Source organism: Trachurus japonicus, chromosome 9, assembly GCF_045865225.1.
Source record: "Trachurus japonicus isolate A0001 chromosome 9, Traja_1.0".
Lineage (NCBI taxonomy): Eukaryota > Metazoa > Chordata > Actinopteri > Carangiformes > Carangidae > Trachurus > Trachurus japonicus.
This window is the reverse complement of record NC_140915.1, coordinates 4,273,009-4,293,134: the sequence shown is the minus strand read 5'-3', so window position 1 is coordinate 4,293,134 and position 20,126 is coordinate 4,273,009. Positions and strand designations below refer to the sequence as shown.

General features: G+C 41.5%; 1 protein-coding gene across 2 annotated transcripts; it reads left to right on the top strand.

Annotated features, from left to right (window-relative positions):
• The first annotated feature begins 701 nt into the window (after nucleotides 1–701).
• slc18a1 (solute carrier family 18 member A1) lies at nucleotides 702–18,164 on the top strand. 2 transcript variants are annotated; one of them, XM_085788058.1, is made up of 17 exons: nucleotides 702–799; nucleotides 2,599–2,832; nucleotides 2,872–2,876; nucleotides 3,523–3,647; nucleotides 4,717–4,775; nucleotides 5,743–5,826; nucleotides 6,096–6,188; nucleotides 8,375–8,464; nucleotides 9,349–9,392; nucleotides 9,515–9,575; nucleotides 11,551–11,646; nucleotides 12,921–12,999; nucleotides 13,286–13,337; nucleotides 13,516–13,579; nucleotides 15,556–15,675; nucleotides 16,731–16,864; nucleotides 17,991–18,164. In XM_085788058.1, the coding sequence occupies exons 1-17, from the start codon at nucleotides 703–705 to the stop codon at nucleotides 18,105–18,107; spliced, it is 1,554 nt and encodes a 517-aa protein (XP_085644184.1). In that variant the 5' UTR covers nucleotide 702; the 3' UTR covers nucleotides 18,108–18,164. The 2 variants fall into 2 exon arrangements, with proteins under 2 accessions (XP_085644184.1, XP_085644183.1); XM_085788057.1 differs by lacking the exon at nucleotides 2,872–2,876 and having other exon boundaries at nucleotides 2,599–2,828; nucleotides 5,743–5,925; nucleotides 6,063–6,188.
• Nucleotides 18,165–20,126: the final 1,962 nt, after the last annotated feature.

Sequence of the window (20,126 nt, the reverse complement as noted above, 5' to 3'; positions counted from 1 at the left end):
GGAGCTTTAACACAAACATCTACCTTTATTTTGAAGGAGCTTTAATACAAACATCTACCTTTATTTTGAAGGAGCTTTAACACAAACATCTACCTTTATACTGTATGGAGCTTTAACACAAACATCTACCTTTATACTGAAGGAGCTTTAATACAAACATCTACCTTTATACTGTATGGAGCTTTAACACAAACATCTACCTTTATACTGTATGGAGCTTTAACACAAACATCTACCTTTATACTGTATGGAGCTTTAACACAAACATCTACCTTTATACTGTATGGAGCTTTAACACAAACATCTACCTTTATACTGAAGGAGCTTTAATACAAACATCTACCTTTATACTGTATGGAGCTTTAACACAAACATCTACCTTTATACTGTATGGAGCTTTAACACAAACATCTACCTTTATACTGTATGGAGCTTTAACACAAACATCTACCTTTATACTGTATGGAGCTTTAACACAAACATCTACCTTTATACTGTATGGAGCTTTAACACAAACATCTACCTTTATACTGTATGGAGCTTTAACACAAACATCTACCTTTATACTGTATGGAGCTTTAACACAAACATCTACTTTTATTTTGGAGGAGCTTTATTACGAACATGTACCTTTATTTTGAAGGGTCTTTAACATGATATACAGTAGGCTACTATGTAACATTGTGTGTTTGGGTTGTAGACATGGCGTGGCTCCATCAGAGTCGAGGTTCTCCCAGACTCGTCCTGGTGGTTGTGTGTGTCGCTCTGCTGCTCGACAACATGTTGTTCACTGTGGTCGGTGAGTATACACACACTCACACTCACACACACACACACACACACACACACACACACACACACACACACACACACAGACACTTAAATACACACTTACACACACACACTTACACTGTCCACGTCTTGTGTCTCAGTGACGCAGTGAGAAGCTCTGGAGGGCAGAACTGTCGTCAAATGTTAGAGTCAGAGCTAAAGTAAAGGCTGCAGAGGTCACACATACACACACACACACACACACACACACACACACACACCTCTTGACCTCGGCCTTTAAAAGCCTGTCTTGTCTCCCTCAGTCTCTTCTCCTCTTCCTGCTCTTTTATCCTCGGACGTGACTAAACGCTGGAACGAACCCTCTCTGTTTTACAGCTTCAAAGTTTCAATCAATCAATCATTTCATTTCATAACCTTTATCTAAATATTTTTTTCGTGTCTTGCCTCACTCCCGAGTCCATGACCAGCAGATAGACACCATCCTTTCGACTGTGTGTGCAGTAACAAGGGAGATAGAGCCGTATCGCCCGTAATTAGCTTAGCTCAAACACTGGAAGTGTATAGGTAGTGTTAGCCTGCCTCCACCTAAAGTCGCTAATTAGCTTAGCTCAAACACTGGAAGTGTATGGGTAGTGTTAGCCTGCCTCCACCTAAAGTCGCTAATTAGCTTAGCTCAAACACTGGAAGTGTATGGGTAGTGTTAGCCTGCCTCCACCTAAAGTCGCTAATTAGCTTAGCTCAAACACTGGAAGTGTATGGGTAGTGTTAGCCTGCCTCCACCTAAAGTCGCTAATTAGCTTAGCTCAAACACTGGAAGTGTATGGGTAGTGTTAGCCTGCCTCCACCTAAAGTCGCTAATTAGCTTAGCTCAAACACTGGAAGTGTATGGGTAGTGTTAGCCTGCCTCCACCTAAAGTCGCTAATTAGCTTAGCTCAAACACTGGAAGTGTATGGGTAGTGTTAGCCTGCCTCCACCTAAAGTCGCTAATTAGCTTAGCTCAAACACTGGAAGTGTATGGGTAGTGTTAGCCTGCCTCCACCTAAAGTCACTAATTAGCTTAGCTCAAACACTGGAAGTGTATGGGTAGTGTTAGCCTGCCTCCACCTAAAGTCACTAATTAGCTTAGCTCAAACACTGGAAGTGTATGGGTAGTGTTAGCCTGCCTCCACCTAAAGTCACTAATTAGCTTAGCTCAAACACTGGAAGTGTATGGGTAGTGTTAGCCTGCCTCCTACCCGAGCTGAAATCAGCAGTCAGAAGCTGGTTTCATTTTAGCTCTAAACTCTGTAAATACATCACTTTATCCACATTTCAAACATGTTTAGGAGAGAAAGTAGCCGTTTAGATCAGCAGTGTGTCGTTAATTTGTCTAAATACCAGCTGTTTACAGTTTTGTGGGGACAAATTTGGCGCTACTCAAGCTAGCCGTTGTGACCAACACACTAAGCTAATTAGTGACTTTAGGTGGAGGCAGGCTAACACTACCTATACACTTCCAGTGTTTGAGCTAAGCTAATTAGTGACTTTAGGTGGAGGCAGGCTAACACTACCTATACACTTCCAGTGTTTGAGCTAAGCTAATTAGCGACTTTAGGTGGAGGCAGGCTAACACTACCTATACACTTCCAGTGTTTGAGCTAAGCTAATTACGGGCGATACGGCTCTATCTCCCTTGTTACTGCACGCACAGTCGAAAGGATGGTGTCTATCTGCTGGTCATGGACTCGGGAGTGAGGCAAGACACGAAAAAAAATATGTTCAATCAATCAATCCCCTGATCAATACCTCTCCGTTTCCTCCCTCAGTTCCCATCATTCCCACCTTCCTCTATGCGATGGAGCATCCCGGTCCGGAGCTCCAGACCGCCCAGCCCTCGCTGCTCCCTCTGCCCAGCCACGGTGCACCTCGCCTGGGCTCGCTGGCCTCCTCCTCCCCCCTCCCCCCTCTGGTGTCTCTGTTTGACAACGCCACCTTCAGGCTGCAGGAGGCAACGACCGCCGCTGCCACAGACCTGCTGCAGGCCAACGAGACCACGGTGGGTGGTCAGCACCAATCAATAATCAATGATCAATAACCAGTCACTGTTGTTAAAGGAATAGTTCACTCAAAATTGAAATTTCACTCATTATCTCCTCCTCCCCCTCATGTGGACTAAGGGCTGGGAGAAGTTTCAGAGTCCTCCGTGGCTTCTCTGAGTTACAGGGGGTCTCGACGTAGCAGTGCATGTCCTTATGACGGTTGCAAATGGATACCAACTGTCTTCTTAACAAAAAGACACACCAAAAAACATCCAAATACCTCCATGCTGCTCGTATGTAATGTCCGTCTTGTATTGAAGCCCTGACATGAGAAATTGTCCCGAAAAAAGAGTAAGTCTATATTTCAAGCTTGTTTTGTAGCGGAAGCTCCTCTTCCTGGTCCGTCCATATCTTTACTTATTTAATTTTTTTCGGAACAATTTCACATTTCGGGGCTTCAATACAAGACGGACATTACATACGAGCAGCATGGAGGTATTTGGATGTTTTTTGGTGTGTCTTTTTGTTACGAAGACAGTTGGTATCCATTTGCAACCTTTATATGGACATGCACTGCTACGCCGAGACCCCCTGTAACTCAGAGAAGCCACGGAGGACTCTGAAGTCCACATCCTCAGTCCACATGAGGGTGAGTAGATAATGAGTGCAATTTGAATTTTGGGTGAACTACCCCTTTAATATCCCCCTCAGCCCCCCCCCTGCCTGCAGGACAGTCGGTTTCTGGAGGAGGAGAACGTGAGGGTGGGGCTGCTGTTCGCCTCCAAAGCTCTGGTCCAGCTCATGGTCAATCCGTTCGTCGGCCCGCTCACCAACAGGTAACCTAGCAACCGGAGTTACTAAGTTACTCACGGAGTTACTTTTTTCAGTTACAGTAATCGAAGAAGTTACTGTTTCCCCCGTTATCGGTTCTAATCCATAACCAGTACCTTCCATCCCATCATGTTTCTATATAAACTCCCCACCTTTTTTTAAATAAACCCTCTTAAAGGAACTTGGGGCAGGATCAAGAAATAAGACTTAAAGGACCATTCCGGGCAAATTCAACTCAGGCTGTATGTTCCTAACATTTTAGGTCTGAAAGAAGGAATCTGAAGGTTTTGAAGTTCTGCTGCTTAGGCTGTTTCCATCCCTCAAAGCCACAGACAGCGTCAGATGGAGACTCAAACATGCACCCAGAAGTTTATTTACTTGAAGCAAGTCCAGAGTTGATATTCCTGTGTTTATGACACAAACGGGAGCTCCCACTGCACCTGAACACACCGAGCGTCAACTTGGGTCTCGACTCCGCCAGACTTTGAATTAGATCTAGTTTTACAAACATGTCGGCTTGTTGAAGTAAATAAATTCAAACCCAAGGCACTCTCTTAACTATAAAATGCCTTTATTAAATTATGGCATGGTCAAAATGACAATTAAAAACTCTGACGCATTTAATTGTCATTTTTAATTGTCATTTTGACCATGCCATAATTTAATAAAGGCATTTTATAGTTAAGAGAGTGCCTTGGAATTTTTCTTTTGTTTTCTCACATCATTGATCCCTTTCCAAAGAGCACCTCTTTTTAAACAACGAGTCCACGGCACGAAGCGCTCCTTTGTTTGAACATTTTTTGAAATTCAAACCCAAGTTGAATTTGCCCGGAATTGTCCTTTAATGCAGACCGGTCGGTTCATCGTAAAACATTTATTTATTGATGTAACTAGTGATTTCTGTACCAACGGAGCCCCGAGGCAGCGCTGCTCCTCTGTATCCCTCCTCCTCCACACAGGCGGAGGGATACTGAGTGAGTTGGTTAGTTCCAGTAACTATAGTAACTAGTAACTAGTAACTGTAACTAGTTACTTTCTAAAAGCTAAACGTTAACCATCTCTCTCTCTCTGAAGGGTCGGGTACCACATCCCCATGTTCGCTGGATTCATCATCATGTTTGTGTCGACCATCAGTAAGAGACACACACACACACACACACACACACACACACACACACACACACACACACACACACACACACACACACACACACACACACACACACACACACACACACACACACACCACACACCGTCAACATAAAAACACATTTACCTGTGAACTAGTAAAAGAAGAGAGAGGGAGAGAGGAAAGAAAGAAAGAGAGAGAGAAGAAAGAAAGAAAAAGAGAACAAAGAAAGAGGGAGAAAGAAAGAAAGAAAAAAGAAAGAAAGAGAGAAAGAAAGAAAGAAAGAAAGAAAGAAAGAGAGAAAGAGAGAAGAAAGAAAGAAAGAGAGCGAGGACAGAAAGGGGGAGAAAGAAAGAAAGAAAAAAGAAAGAAAGAGAGAAAGAAAGAAAGAAAGAAAGAAAGAAAGAGAGAAAGAAAGAAAGAAAGAAAGAAAGAGAGCGAGGACAGAAAGGGGGAGAAAGAAAGAAAGAAAGAGGGAAGAAAGAAAGAAAAATAGAAAAAAGAAAGAGGGAGAAAGAAAGAAAGAAAAAAGAAAGAAAGAGAGAAAGAAAGAAAGAAAAAAGAAAGAAAGAGAGAAAGAAAGAAAGAAAGAAAGAAAGAAAGAGAGCGAGGACAGAAAGGGGAAGAAAGAAAGAAAGAAAGAAAGAGAGAAGAAAGAAAGAAAAATAGAAGAAAGAAAGGGGGAGAAAGAAAGAAAAAAGAAAGAAAGAAAGAAAGAAAGAAAGAAAGAAAGAAAGAGAGCGAGGATAGAAAGGGGGAGAAAGAAAGAAAGAAAGAAAGAGAGCGAGGACAGAAAGGGGAAGAAAGAAAGAAAGAAAGAAAGAAAGAAAGAAAGAAAGAAAGAAAGAAAGAAAGAAAGAAAAATAGAAGAAAGAAAGAGGGAGACAGAAGTGTGTTTTCAATAAAGAAGTGTATTCACTGTGTGTGTGTGTGTGTGTGTGTGTGTGTGTGTGTGTGTGTGTGTGTGTCAGTGTTTGCGTTCTCAGGGACCTACGCTCTGTTGTTCTTCGCTCGCTCTCTGCAGGGAATCGGCTCGTCCTTCTCCTCCGTGGCAGGTCACACACACACACACACACACACAGACACACACACACACACACACACACACACACACACACACACACACACACACACACACACAGACACACACACACACACACACACACACACACACACACACACAGACACACACACACACACACACACTTTTCAGTTGACATTTACATCCAAAGTTGAACTGAATTGTGTGTGTGTGTGTGTGTGTGTGTGTGTGTGTGTGTGTGTGTGTGTGTGTGTGTGTGTGTGTGTGTGTGTGTGTGTGTAGGTCTGGGGATGTTGGCCAGTGTGTACACAGACGACGAGGAGAGAGGCATCGCCATGGGGATCGCACTGGGAGGACTGGCTCTGGGCGTCCTGAGTGAGACACACACACACACACACTCATGTCACTCGTTCCTTGTTTCACGCCACAACAACAGTGTGAGTTTTAATAATATTTTAAAGGAATAGTTCACCAAAAAAAATGAAATTCAGTCATTAGTGACTCCCCCTCATGCTGATGAATACTCCGGAGTAGTTTTTTATTCCTCAAAGGTCCTCTGGAGACCCGGGAGGCCGGTTCCTAGTCCAACCACAACTTTATATGAGAGGGACTGACACAAAAACGTCCATATAGTGGGGCAGATAACTGTAATAATCGTTCACTTCTGGAAACAAGCACCAAAATTGGCACACATACTCCTTAGGGATTGCTCTTTTCTTTTGATAAAACCTGTTAGCCACCTAAAAATTTAAGATGGCGGCCATTTTTCAAGATGGCCGCCATTGAATACACAGTAAAATTGCATTTTGGAATACAATCGCAAAGACTTGTCCTATTTTAATGATCTTGGTATCAAATACACATACACACCTAATTGTGTCATATCCAGCTTGGAAGCCTAGTACAGGAATATGCTACACATACTAAACCTCTAACGCTACTACGATATACACTACCATGCATTTTAGCAGAGTCAGACATAATTAACCTCTAATTTAGCATAATATTAGGATTCCAGGACTGATATATGGTACAAGGAAGCCAGTGAGTAAGTCCACGGGTCCAAATTTGGATTCTGCATAGTGAAAAATGTATTATTTGACACCAAGATCATTAAAATAGGACAAGTCTTTGCGATTGTATTCCGAAATGCAATTTTACTGTGTATTCAATGGCGGCCATCTTGAAAAATGGTCACCATCTTTAATTTTTAGGTGGCTAACAGGTTTTATCAAAAGAGCAATCCCTAAGGAGTATGTGTGCCAATTTTGGTGCTTGTTTCCAGAAGTGAACGATTCTCCTGTAATTTTGCAGTTATCTGCCCCACTATAAAACTACACAACAACCCTTTAATATTCCTCCACACTGCTCGTCCACTGCAATCCAAGTGTCCTGAAGGGAGGTAGTCCAGAGTTTACTGGAAACTACCTCATTGAGGACATTTTTACAGCATAAACAGTCCTGTTTCCAGTAAACTCTGGACTATCTCCCTTCAGGACTCTTGGATTGCAGTGGACGAGCAGTGTGGAGGAATATTAAAGGGTTGTTGTGTAGTTTTATGGACCTTTTTGTGTTGGGCGCTAATAGCTACCCTACTTTCCGGACTATAAGCTGCTACTTTCTTCCCCGCCCCGGTCTCCCAGCTCTCCTCTCTGCACCGCAACACAAATGCGCTCCGTAACCCCTAATCTTTTGTTTGTGACGGTTAAGACGACACAAACACACACGCCGTAACATCGTATATGTTATGTAACGTTTTCCACCGCTCCATTTATTGGAGAGGAGCGTAACCAGAACAGACTGTCACAGTTCCCTACTGTCTTTCTGTGGAAATATCTCATGTTACAACATGAAAACCTGCAGCTTATATTCAAGTGCGGCCTATATAGGTATTTTCTTTTAAAATTTAGCTGAAAATTAAACTGAAACGGACCCCCATCGGACAAAATTTTGAAGCAAACACCAGAAATACACAAATATTTGTTCTGAGACTGAAGAACGTTTTTTAGTCCATGTACGTTCAAATTAGGGCCAATGGTGTGAATTTTTGGAAATATTGTAGAGGACTTTCTGGGAAAAAAAGTGGTAAGTTCTGCTCTTGAACCTGAGTTTACTATTTAAAGGGACAACGAGGAGTTTTGTAAAAGCGAAGTGTTTTCTCACTACATTTATGAGCCTCCGCACCGTGAAATTCTTTGACCGGCGCAAGACAGACTCATGTTTTCATTCATCAAGAATTAAAGTCAGAGGTTGGAAGACGATCACATACCGTCGTAGTTCCCACCATAAACGGAGATTCATACGGCGGCGTTATTCTCATGACTCGCCACGAAACCGAAAGTAAAGAAACGCTGGTCGGCTCGCCCAGCATTTCCACCACCACTAATAATAACAAAATAACCATAGAGACAAAACCATAGATTTATCTAAAATGGACCATTAACAAGTGGTAACGTAGATTCATCCACATTAATATCAGACTTTTTTATAACCAAATAGAAACTCCTCATTATCCCTTTAACTTCAAAGAATGTGTGTGTGTGTGTGTGTGTGTGTTCCAGTCGGCGCTCCGTTCGGCAGTGTGATGTACGAGTTTGTGGGGAAGAGCGCTCCCTTCCTGATCCTGGCCTTCCTGGCTCTGTTCGACGGAGGTGAGACCAGAACCACGACACCCCGCCAAAATAAAAGCAGTTTAACACTTTGATTCCCTGGAAAGATTATTTTAGGTCCATTTATAGAAGAACAATTGATTCATATTCTAGAATTTTTCAAATTAAGATTTTTTATAGAATTACCGCCACAAATAAACAATTAAATATTTTTAACACATATTTTAACCACTCTCCATTACGTACATTTTGCAATGAAGAAGTGGAGGATCAGTTACATTTATTCTTTTACTGTAGCCTACACATGTAGTCAGATTTTGGTTAGACATTCAAAAGTGGCTAAGACCCAAAAATATTCACTTCGATTTACACCACTAAATATTTAGTTGGGAGTACTGGAGATAAAATGCCCACAGATTGTAAACACGATCATCCTTTTGGGGAAAATATTTATTTTTAAGACCCAAACAAAAACACTTTTGAATTTGTTTTTTTTTAGAAATTATGTGCGACGCCAATTTCTTTTGGAAAAAATTATCACATCCAATCAAGATAAGATAGAAATGCATAACAAAAAATGGGAAAAACTTACTTTTGAGTGAAGGTATACTAAGTAGTTACTGTTAATTTAATTTTAGTAGTTTCACATCCTTTTTTTTTGGTTGTAGTTTTGTTTTTTAGTTTAGTTTAGTTTTATTTTCTTGTGCGTGTATTTATTTATTTATTATTTTTTTTATTGTTCTGTCCTGTTTTGGTCATGTCTTTGTTGTGTTGTTGAGTCTGCTCTGTCTGTTTGTTTATTGGTCAGTGTATTGTCGGTTTATACATTGTATATGCCTGTTCCCATTAAAAAAATAAAATAAAATAAAAGCACGTGTTGAATCCCTGACGCAGTGTGTGTGTGTGTGTGTGTGTGTGCGTTGCAGCGCTGCAGCTGTGTATCCTGCAGCCCTCAAAGATCTCTCCTGGGGTGAGTGAGTCCTACTACGTTAAAGCGTGCTGTGCTCTGATTGGCTGCGAGGCCGTCAGGGGGCGGAGCTCTGACCGTCTGGGCCGTGTGTGTGTGTGTGTGTGTGTGTGTGTGTGTTTCAGAGTGTGGAGGGAACGCCGCTGCTGACGCTGCTGAAGGACCCGTACATCCTGGTCAGCGCAGGTGAGACGCAACAACACACACACACACAAACACGTTATTTCTATGGGGCTCTATGGCTTTTTAAAGGGCTGGTGACAGTATTTTCTCATTTACAGAGTGATAAAAAGAGATATCCAAAACCCTCCTCTGTAAAAACTTCTGACTCTAATATGTCAACAAGAATATTTATCCATTATTCAGATTTCAGTTCTGGAAAATGTATGCAAATTAGCGCATATTTAATTAGATATTGCCTCATTTACATATTTAAAGCCCCAGTATGTAACTTATTTGTCTTTTTATGATCAAAAATCAAATCTGTCTTTCATAAATTCGTATTTCACTGAAGGTGAATCACAGCTTAAAGGGTTAAAAACAAACCAAAAAGGATCTAAAAATGCAAAAATTAGATAGACAGTTACTAGGCTACTCAGTATACATTTAATCAAACTTAAAGTTTTCTCCATTTTTTGTTATGCTTTTCTCCCTCATCTCGATTTGTTGCTATAATTTTTCCAAAAGAAATTGGCTTCTAAATCAAGTTCCTTTTCTGATTGGGCCTTGAATATAAATATTTTCCCCAAAAGAATAATTGTATTTACCATCCACCTCCTGTCTTGTTGTTGTTGTTGTTTTTAAAGCCCCAGTCTGTAACTTATTTGTCTTTTTATGATCAAAAATCAAACCTGTCTTTCATAAATCCGTGTTTGACTGAAGGTGAATCACAGCTGCATCCAAATGAAGCTTTCTGGTTCCTTAGAATGAGTTGTTACAAGTCGTTACAAATACATAAGTGGGCGACGCACCGAACCGAGGCGGCCATGTTGCATCGCCATTTTTTATCGTCTGTTGTCTGTCTGACGTCTGCCCGATTTCACCTGAATGCAACATCAAGAATACGTTCAGATATGCAACCGCACCGCTAGATGGGGGGAATTCCTACGTACTATACCTTTAAAAATGTAAACAGGCAATGACATAAGAATTTAAATACACAAATGTAACACCACTGACAAGAACAAACAAACAAAACAGGGAAGAAAAGGGTTAAAAACAAATCAAAAAGGATCTAAAAATACAAAAATTTGATTAACAGTTACTACTCAGTATACATTTAATCAAACTTAAAGTTTTACCCATTTTTTGTCATGCTTTTCTACCTCATCTCGATTTGTAGCGATAATTTTTCCAAAAAGAAATTGGCTTCGCACTTTATTTAAAAAAGAAAAAAAGAAAAAATCAAAATCTTCTTTTTTGATTGGTCTTAGCCAGTTTAGAATATCTAACCACAATGATAGTTCAACATCTTGTCAAATTGGCCCATTGCCATAATCCCTATAGTCATAGCAGTAGGTTCGTTACCTTTAATTGTCGGTGCAAGCTGTTTTTAGAACGGCGGAGCAGAGCCGTGAGCTGCTCAGAGCTACGCTACGGAGGCTCATTATGGGATTTCTTTGTTGGTTTCCCTCATCAAACTCATCAAATACACAATCCAACAACTCCACAACGCTCTGGTGGACAAGTTGTGAGCTGCACATTCACCACGCTATGAGATAATAACACAACGTTACCACACAGAGTTGTTTTAGAGGGAAATACAGAGACTGTTGATGAAAAACTGTCCCTGAAGGCAACGTGCCTCAGCGGTTTTGCATGAATTTCCCTCTAAAACAACTCTGTGTGGTAACGTTGTGTTATTATCTCATAGCGTGGTGAATGTGCAGCTCACAACTTGTCCACCAGAGCGTTGTGGAGTTGTTGGATTGTGTATTTGATGAGTTCGATGAGGGAAACCAACAAAGAAATCCCATAATGAGCCTCCTCTGTAGCGTAGCTCTGAGCAGCTCACGGCTCTGCTCCGCCGTTCTAAAAACAGCTTGCACCGACAATTAAAGGTAACGAACCTACTGGGATTATGGCAATGGGGCCAATCTGCCTAAAATGTTGAACTGTCCCTTTAAGGAGCTGCTAATAACCGATGTCGTGGTGTGTTCAGGGTCTCTGTGTTTCGCCAACATGGGCGTGGCCATCCTGGAGCCCACGCTGCCCATCTGGATGCTGCAGACCATGTGCTCCCCCAAATGGCAGCTTGGTACGATCCATCCTTTTCTCTTTTCTTTTTTTTAATTCAAATACTATTGTTTAAAGCAGAAGTAAGCTATATGTTTGTGTTAATCTAAGTCTTAAATAGTTGTATCTTCCGACAGCAATCACTTCTATAGAGTGTTTGGTCTGAAACACGGGTCTGTCAGTCACTCTGCTCTGCTCTGAGCCCAGGAGAAAACTTTCCTTGTATCCTACAACCTTTATCCAATGAGGAGAGAGAACGGCATAAAGGGGCAGTCCTCTCTGTGTGTGCAGCCAAGGGATGCGCCTGAATGTGGTGACGTAGGGACGAGGACCAATAGATCCATGACGAGGGCGGGGGCTGCTTGTCACTACCCGATTTGTGACAAAACAGGGCCGCCATCTTGGACAGCTGCCTACGGCAACTCCACTTGGACAAACTTCATTTGGGCGCTGCCCGATTTGCGTACAATCGCAAGTCTGCTTAAAATACGGTACTGTGAAAATGATTTTTTTTTAAAAACAAAAAACCTGCGGAGGTCCGTCATAAGACAGCTGCAGCAGACTTTTTAGTTTATTCAGTGAGTGTGTTGTGGTAGTTGTGATTGTTTGTGGTTGTCATGGTGATGAGGCCGGCGAGAAAAGACGAGAGTAAACACTAAAAGTCGCCTGTGTTCCTGTTTTCTGAGCATAAAGATCCAGACCACCACAACCAACCCTCAATTTACATTACTAATAAAGTTTTTTTTTTTTAATAAAAAGATAAACCATCTCTGGCGACGCACACGGGGCAGTGATCCTAAGTCAATTCAACTAAGTTTGTCCAAGTGGAGTTGCCGTACGTAGCTGTCACAAATCGGGTAGTGACACTGCTAACTCCGTCGGCTGACAAGACGTTATGGTGCGTTCAAGGAAACTCGTAACTCTGGTACGAGTTCACGGGTCAGAAGTTATGAGTGGCCGTTATAGTGACTTTCACAGGTAAAACAGGTCGGAAAAACACGAGTGGGTTGCCTGGAACGCTACAAAGTCGTAAGTCGTGACTTGAAGCTGTAATTTACGGTTTCCAAAGCCTGCCTCGAACGCAGCATTAGCCAAAACCACCGGATCGCTTACTTCTGCTTTAATATATATAATATATACTGGAAAAAACACGACACGGTACGATCCATCCTGACGCCTCATTGGTCGCCTGTTGTCGACTCGATGACATCATATCCTGCCCGGTGGTCACATGTCACTGTGTGTGTGTGTGTGTGTGTGTGTGTGTGTGTGTGTGTGTGTGTGTGTGTGTTGCAGGTATGGCCTTCCTCCCCGCCAGCATCTCCTACCTGATCGGAACAAACCTGTTTGGAGTCCTGGCCAACAAGATGGGACGGTCAGTGTGTGTGTGTGTGTGTGTGTGTGTGTGTGTGTGTCTGTGTGCGTGTGTGTGTGTGCATGTGTGTGTGTGTGCGTGTGTGTGTGTGTGTGTCTCAGAGGAAGCAGTTTAATCAGCAGATCAACAGATTAACTTTTCTGGAAACTCTTGAGTCTTGTTCAGACCTGATCCAGGAGGTTCAGGTAAACCAGACGCACAGGTGGCTGATGGGTATTTCTTTTTTGTGTGTGTGTGTGTGTGTGTGTGTGTGTGTCTTTGTGTGTGTGTGTGTGTGTGTCTCCAGGTGGCTCTGCTCCATGATAGGGATGTTCATCGTTGGCATCAGTCTGCTGTGTGTAAGTAAAACATCAATCCTCCACTCGTCACTGTCCAATCAATCAATCAATCAATCAATCAATCAATCAATCAATCAATCAATCAATCAATCAATCAATCAATCAATCAATCAATCAATCAATCAATCAATCAATAATCAGTTATGTGTGTGTGTGTGTGTGTGTGTGTGTGTTGCAGGTCCCTTTTGCCACCAGTATCTACGGTCTGATTGGACCAAATGGAGGTCTGGGCTTCGCCATAGGTGATCAATCAATACATCCTAATTAACTGTTGATGATGATGATGATGATGTCATTAACACACAACCAAACCATCATAAATACGCCAGGGGATGACAGTCACAGCAAGACAGAAAAAACATAAACTTAAATACATATTTTGTAAAGCTTACAAAGATCATTATACGTTTTAACAGCTTTTTTATTCTCACAATCACAGAGAGAGGAGATATACTATTGACCAACACGCAGACAGTTCCAAGAAGTTTGGCTTCTTACCAGAACATTTAGACTCATGTATATAACATTTGGATAAAATAATTAACAAATTAATCATATAAAACTGAGAATTTAGTTTTTTCATATTATCATATTCAGTGTAGCCAAACAAAACATTTTTCCAGCATAAATTAAACTGGGGATAAATATGATCACTGATAAAGCGTGCCAGTCTGCTCCAGAGTTGTCTGGTGTGTGGGCAAGACCAAAATAAATGAACCAAGGTTTCATTGACAGACACACAGTGGGTACAGTTCACATCATTGTCCTTCTTAAGCCTTTGTATATAATGATTAGTTGGGTAAAATCTATGAAGCATTTTAAATGAAATCTCTTTGACCTTGGTGGTAAAAAAAAACTTATTAGGTAGTAGCCAGACTTTTTCCCAATTAATATTTCCAACAAATGTAGACCATCCTCGTGACTGAACTTTATAAAACACTTTTCTACAGAGAGTTGTAAGTTAAAGGGATACACCAACATTTTTTTGTCGTGGGTTGCCTCACTCCCGAGTCCATGACCAGCAGATAGACACCATCCTTTCGACTGTGCGTGCAGTAACAAGGGAGATAGAGCCGTATCACCGTAATTAGCTTAGCTCAAACACTGGAAGTGTATAGGTAGTGTTAGCCTGCCTCCACCTAAAGTCGCTAATTAGCTTAGCTCAAACACTGGAAGTGTATGGGTAGTGTTAGCCTGCCTCCTACCTAAAGTCGCTAATTAGCTTAGCTCAAACACTGGAAGTGTATAGGTAGTGTTAGCCTGCCTCCTACCTAAAGTCGCTAATTAGCTTAGCTCAAACACTGGAAGTGTATAGGTAGTGTTAGCCTGCCTCCTACCTAAAGTCGCTAATTAGCTTAGCTCAAACACTGGAAGTGTATGGGTAGTGTTAGCCTGCCTCCTATCTAAAGTCGCTAATTAGCTTAGCTCAAACACTGGAAGTGTATGGGTAGTGTTAGCCTGCCTCCACCTAAAGTCGCTAATTAGCTTAGCTCAAACACTGGAAGTGTATGGGTAGTGTTAGCCTGCCTCCACCTAAAGTCGCTAATTAGCTTAGCTCAAACACTGGAAGTGTATGGGTAGTGTTAGCCTGCCTCCACCTAAAGTCGCTAATTAGCTTAGCTCAAACGCTGGAAGTGTATAGGTAGTGTTAGCCTGCCTCCACCTAAAGTCGCTAATTAGCTTAGCTCAAACACTGGAAGTGTATGGGTAGTGTTAGCCTGCCTCCTACCTAAAGTCGCTAATTAGCTTAGCTCAAACACTGGAAGTGTATGGGTAGTGTTAGCCTGCCTCCACCTAAAGTCGCTAATTAGCTTAGCTCAAACACTGGAAGCTAAGCTAATTAGCGACTTTAGGTGGAGGCAGGCTAACACTACCTATACACTTCCAGTGTTTGAGCTAAGCTAATTACGGCGATACGGCTCTATCTCCCTTGTTACTGCACGCACAGTTGAAAGGATGGTGTCTATCTGCTGGTCATGGACTCGGGAGTGAGGCAAGACACAGAAAAAAAAATGTTGGCGTATCCCTTTAACTTACAACTCTCTGTAGAAAGGTGTTTTATAAAGTTCAGTCTGTTCAGATCTGACACATCCAATATGGCCGACACGCTGACGTACGACTCAGCGCTCAATGCGGCGTCTTCGTATATGTCTATAATGATGATGATGGTGATGATGATGATGATGATGAAGGTGATGATGAAGGTGATGATGTGCAGGCATGGTGGACTCCTCCATGATGGCCATCATGGGTTACCTGGTCGACATCCGCCACGCCTCCGTCTACGGCAGCGTCTACGCCATCGCCGACGTGGCGCTGTGTCTGGGCTTCGCCATCGGTGAGGTCACTTCCTGTTTCAACTGCTAGCAGCACGATGACGGAAGTAATCCAACCTGTGATGTTAAAGGGATAGTTCACCCAAAATTGAAGTTTCAGAGTCCTCCGTGGCTTCTCTGAGTTACAGGGGGTCTCGGCGTAGCAGTGCATGTCCATATGACGGTTGCAAATGGATACCAACTGTCTTCGTAACAAAAAGACACACCAAAAAACATCCAGATACCTCCATGCTGCTCGTATGTAATGTCCCTCTTGTATTGAAGCCCCAACATGAGAAATTGTCCCGAAAAAAATTAAATAAGTCTATATTTCAAGCTTGTTTTGTAGCGGAAGCTTCTCGAAGCTCCTCTTCCTGGTTCGTCAAATTTGGACGAACCAGGAAGAGGAACTTCCGCTACAAAACAAGCTTGAAATATAGACTTATTTAATTTTTTCGGGACAATTTCGCATTTCGGGGCTTCAATACAAGAGGAACAAAAAAAGGCTTGCGCACATCCAGAAGTGCAGCCAGGTGCTGAGTCCAGGGAGACGAGTATCAAAAACAAGAAAGGACTCGCAACACTGTATGAGCTCCCAAATATACAAAAATGTATTAGAGGACTATAAAAAGGACAACGTTTCGAGCAGTGCGCTCTTCGTCAGGTCAATTAAGGGATCAATGTCAATTGACCTGACGAAGAGCGCACTGCTCGAAACGTTGTCCTTTTTATAGTCCTCTAATAATTTTTTGTGTATTTGGGAGCTCATACAGTGTTGCGGGTCCTTTCTTGTTTTCAATACAAGACAGACATTACATACGAGCAGCATGGAGGTATTAGGATGTTTTTTGGTGTGTCTTTTTGTTATGAAGACAGTTGGTATCCATTTGCAACCGTCATATGGACATGCACTGCTACGCCGAGACCCCCTGTAACTCAGAGAAGCCACGGAGGACTCTGAAACTTCTCCCAGCCCTTAGTCCACATGAGGGGGAGGAGATAATGAGTGAGTTGAAATTTGAATTTTGGGTGAACTATCCCTTTAACGGGAGCTGAACGTGTGCCTGTGTGGTTGCAGGTCCGTCCACCGGCGGCGCTCTGGTCCAGGCCGTGGGGTTTCCCTGCCTCATGGTCTTCATCGGCGTCATCAACATCCTGTACGCGCCGCTCTGCTTCCTGTTACGCAACCCGGCCGTCCGAGAGGAGAAAATGGTACCTGAACGCAACACGACACGACTCCGACCACTCGGGGCCCGGGGGGGGGGGGGGGGGGGGGGGGGGGCTACAACTACTGTCCAATCACAGCACAGCACCTTAAACCAGTGGTTCTCAAAGTGGGGTCCTTGAGAATTTTTTTTAAACTTATTTTTTGAGAAATTTTACCACTTCTTTCTAGAAAATTTTTTACATTATTTTCTAGAATTTTTTAACTTTTTTTGGGGAGAAATTATTATTCTAACTTATTTTTTGAGAACTTTTACCACTTTTTCCTTGAAAATTTTTAACTTATTTTTTTAAATTCTAGAATTTTTAAACTTTTTTTTTTTTGAGAGACTATTATTTTATTTTATTTCTTTATAGAATTTTTACCATGTTTTCTAGAATTTTTTTTAAACGTATTTTTGGAGAAATTTTACCACTTTTTCTTCAAAAATTTTTAAAACTCTGTTTTTTTTTTAGAGAAATTATTATTTTATTTTATTGTATTTTTTAAAACTGTTTTTTTCCTGAAAGTTTTTACCACTTTTTCTGGAAATGTTTTAACGCTTTTGAAGAAATTGTACCACTTTTTTTCCAGAAATTCCTCTACAATATTTCCAAAAATTCACGCCATTGGCCCTTTAGTTGAACGTATGTTGACTAAAAAAGTAACGTTCTTCGATCTCAGAACAAATATTTGTGTATTTCTGGTGTTTTGCTTCATAATTTTGACCAGTGGGTCCGTGGGCTAGTTTGAGTCAATTTCGGGTCCTTGATGTAAAAATGTTTGTGAGCCACTGGTTTAAACAGTGATGATGTTGTTGTTACATCTGACACACACACACACACACGGTGGCAGGCCCCGACAGATCAAGGAAGTGTGTGTGTGTCTCTGATGTTGGAGCCAGATTGTGTGTGTGTGTGTGTGTGTGTGTGTGTGTGTGTGTGTGGAGTCATTACACAGTGTTTAGACTCATCACAGATCAGAAGCTTCAAAGCAAAGAGGAAACATTTAAACTTAATCATCCTGCAATAATTACACACATACGCACACACCACACTAGTGTTATTGATGAACTGTGTGTCTGTTTGTGTGTGTTTGTGTGTGTGTGTGTGTGTGTGTGTGTGTGTGTTGCAGGCGATCATCGACCAGGAGTGTGCGATGCACAGGAAAAGCTACAACACACAGAAGGAGAGTCGTGAGTTTCCTCTGAGCGACTACAGTGAAGAGGAAGAAGAAGAGACGGAGGAGTGACACACACACACACACACACACACACACACACACACACACCTGTCCATGTCGTCGTCTCCATGTTTCACCTTCAGATCAGCGATGCTCCCTCAATTCTTACCACATCCATGACCCTGGACAAAATTGTTTTTGCTGCAAAAACACGTCATTTCTATTCTATTTTCTCATTTACAGAGTGATAAAAAGAGATATCCAAATTGTCATTTCCTTTGTATCCGCACCAAATCATAAAAATATGATTTACGTAATTTTACAGTCCAAGTCTTTAAAGGCCGTTTTCTCAAAAAGAGTTTTTCAGACTCAGACTCTGAGCTTCAGCAGCACTTCCAGACACCAAACCTTCCACTTTGATCCCTTTCTATATCCTGAAGGTTTTTACAGAGGGGATTGTTGATATATCATTCACAGCCTCATTTATACAACATTTTATTACTAAAAACATGGAGACATTAGATGTTTTAGGGCTGGTGACAGTATTTTCTCATTTACAGAGTGATAAAAAGAGATATCCACAATCCTCCTCTGTAAAAACTAAAGACTCTAATATGTCAACAAAATAAAAGAAAGTAGCTTTATCCATTGTTCAGATTTCTGTTCTGGAAATGTATGCAAATTAACGCATATTTAATCAGATACTGCCTCATTTACATATTTAAAGCCCCAGTATGTAACTTATTTGTCTTTTTATGATCAAAAATCAAACATGTCTTTCATAAATCCGTATTTGACTGAAGGTGAATCACAGCTGCATCCAAAGTAAAGCTTTCTGGTTCCTTAGAATGAGTTGTTACAAGTCGTTACAAATACATAAGTGGGCGACGCACCGAACCGAGGCGGCCATGTTGCATCGTGACCGTAGGTAACCACGGAAACGGCCTGTTAAAACCGTCACCACTGTGTAGTGTGAGGAAGGACGGAGGCACCGGTGTTGCATTCAGGTGCAGTCAGGCAGACGGCCGTAGGCAAACCAACCGGATGTCGTTTTACTCCACCAGAGAAAGACGGTAAAACAATACCACATCACCATGACAACATGTTGTCACGGACACCACTTGTTTACATAGACGCTTGTTTATCCTGTTACATGCAGCGTCTGTTGTCTGTCTGACGTCTGCCCCATTTCACCTGAATGCAACATCAAGAATACGTTCAGATATGCAACCGCACCGCTAGATGGGGGAATTTAATTCATACGTACTATACCTTTAAACTTAAAGTCTGAGTTGTTTAAATGACAGAAATCTCTTTGGATGAATGTAAATCAGCCTTAACTTTGGACGTAATCCATTATAATTAAACAAGATTTTATAGCCGATACATTAAAAAAGAAAGAAAGTTTAAAAGTTTAAAGTTTAAAATTGTCTACAAAACAAATTAGACAGATAAAGCTGCAAAACTATAAAATAATCACTGCATTCAGAACAAAAACCCATAGAGGCTTGTTTATCCTGTTACATGCAGCGTCTGTTGTCTGTCTGACGTCTGCCCCATTTCACCTGAATGCAACATCAAGAATACGTTCAGATATGCAACCGCACCGCTAGATGGGGGGGGGGGGATTCCTACGTACTATACCTTTAAACATAAAATTTGACAAAACTTGTAATACAAAAAATATTTGTCTTAATGTGAGTGATAAACTTGGGAAGTTTCATGGTGATATCTGTTAGTTTATTATTTTTTTTACTTTAAATCACATTAAAAAAACCCATAGGTGGAAGTGGACGTCTTTGTCCACTTGAAGGGTCATGGATGTTGTTAAAATTCATTACGGGTCCAAAAAAATGGACTTTCATTCTGAAACTCGGGACATCCAGAGTTTACCCAGAGATAAACCTCCTCGCCAAAAATCAAGCCTCAGTGACGTTTCATTTGACCGCGGGGAGTTGGGAAAGTTGTGTTTTTGTTCATTAAAAACGTTCTTGTTTCACGTTTCAAGTGAGAAACAGAAGAACTGGTTTTCTCTTCATGTTTAAATCTTTGTTGCTGTTGTTGTTGTGAACTCTTCTGTATCCGACC

Bases quoted from the DNA above. Each gene is read 5' to 3' on its own strand.
- slc18a1 (XM_085788057.1), top strand. From the start codon at position 703: ATGGCGTGGCTCCATCAGAGTCGAGGTTCTCCCAGACTCGTCCTGGTG. The intron at 15,676-16,730 runs GTGAGGTCACTT...GTGTGGTTGCAG, and splicing joins GTGTCTGGGCTTCGCCATCG to GTCCGTCCACCGGCGGCGCT. The intron at 16,865-17,990 runs GTACCTGAACGC...TGTGTGTTGCAG, and splicing joins CCGTCCGAGAGGAGAAAATG to GCGATCATCGACCAGGAGTG.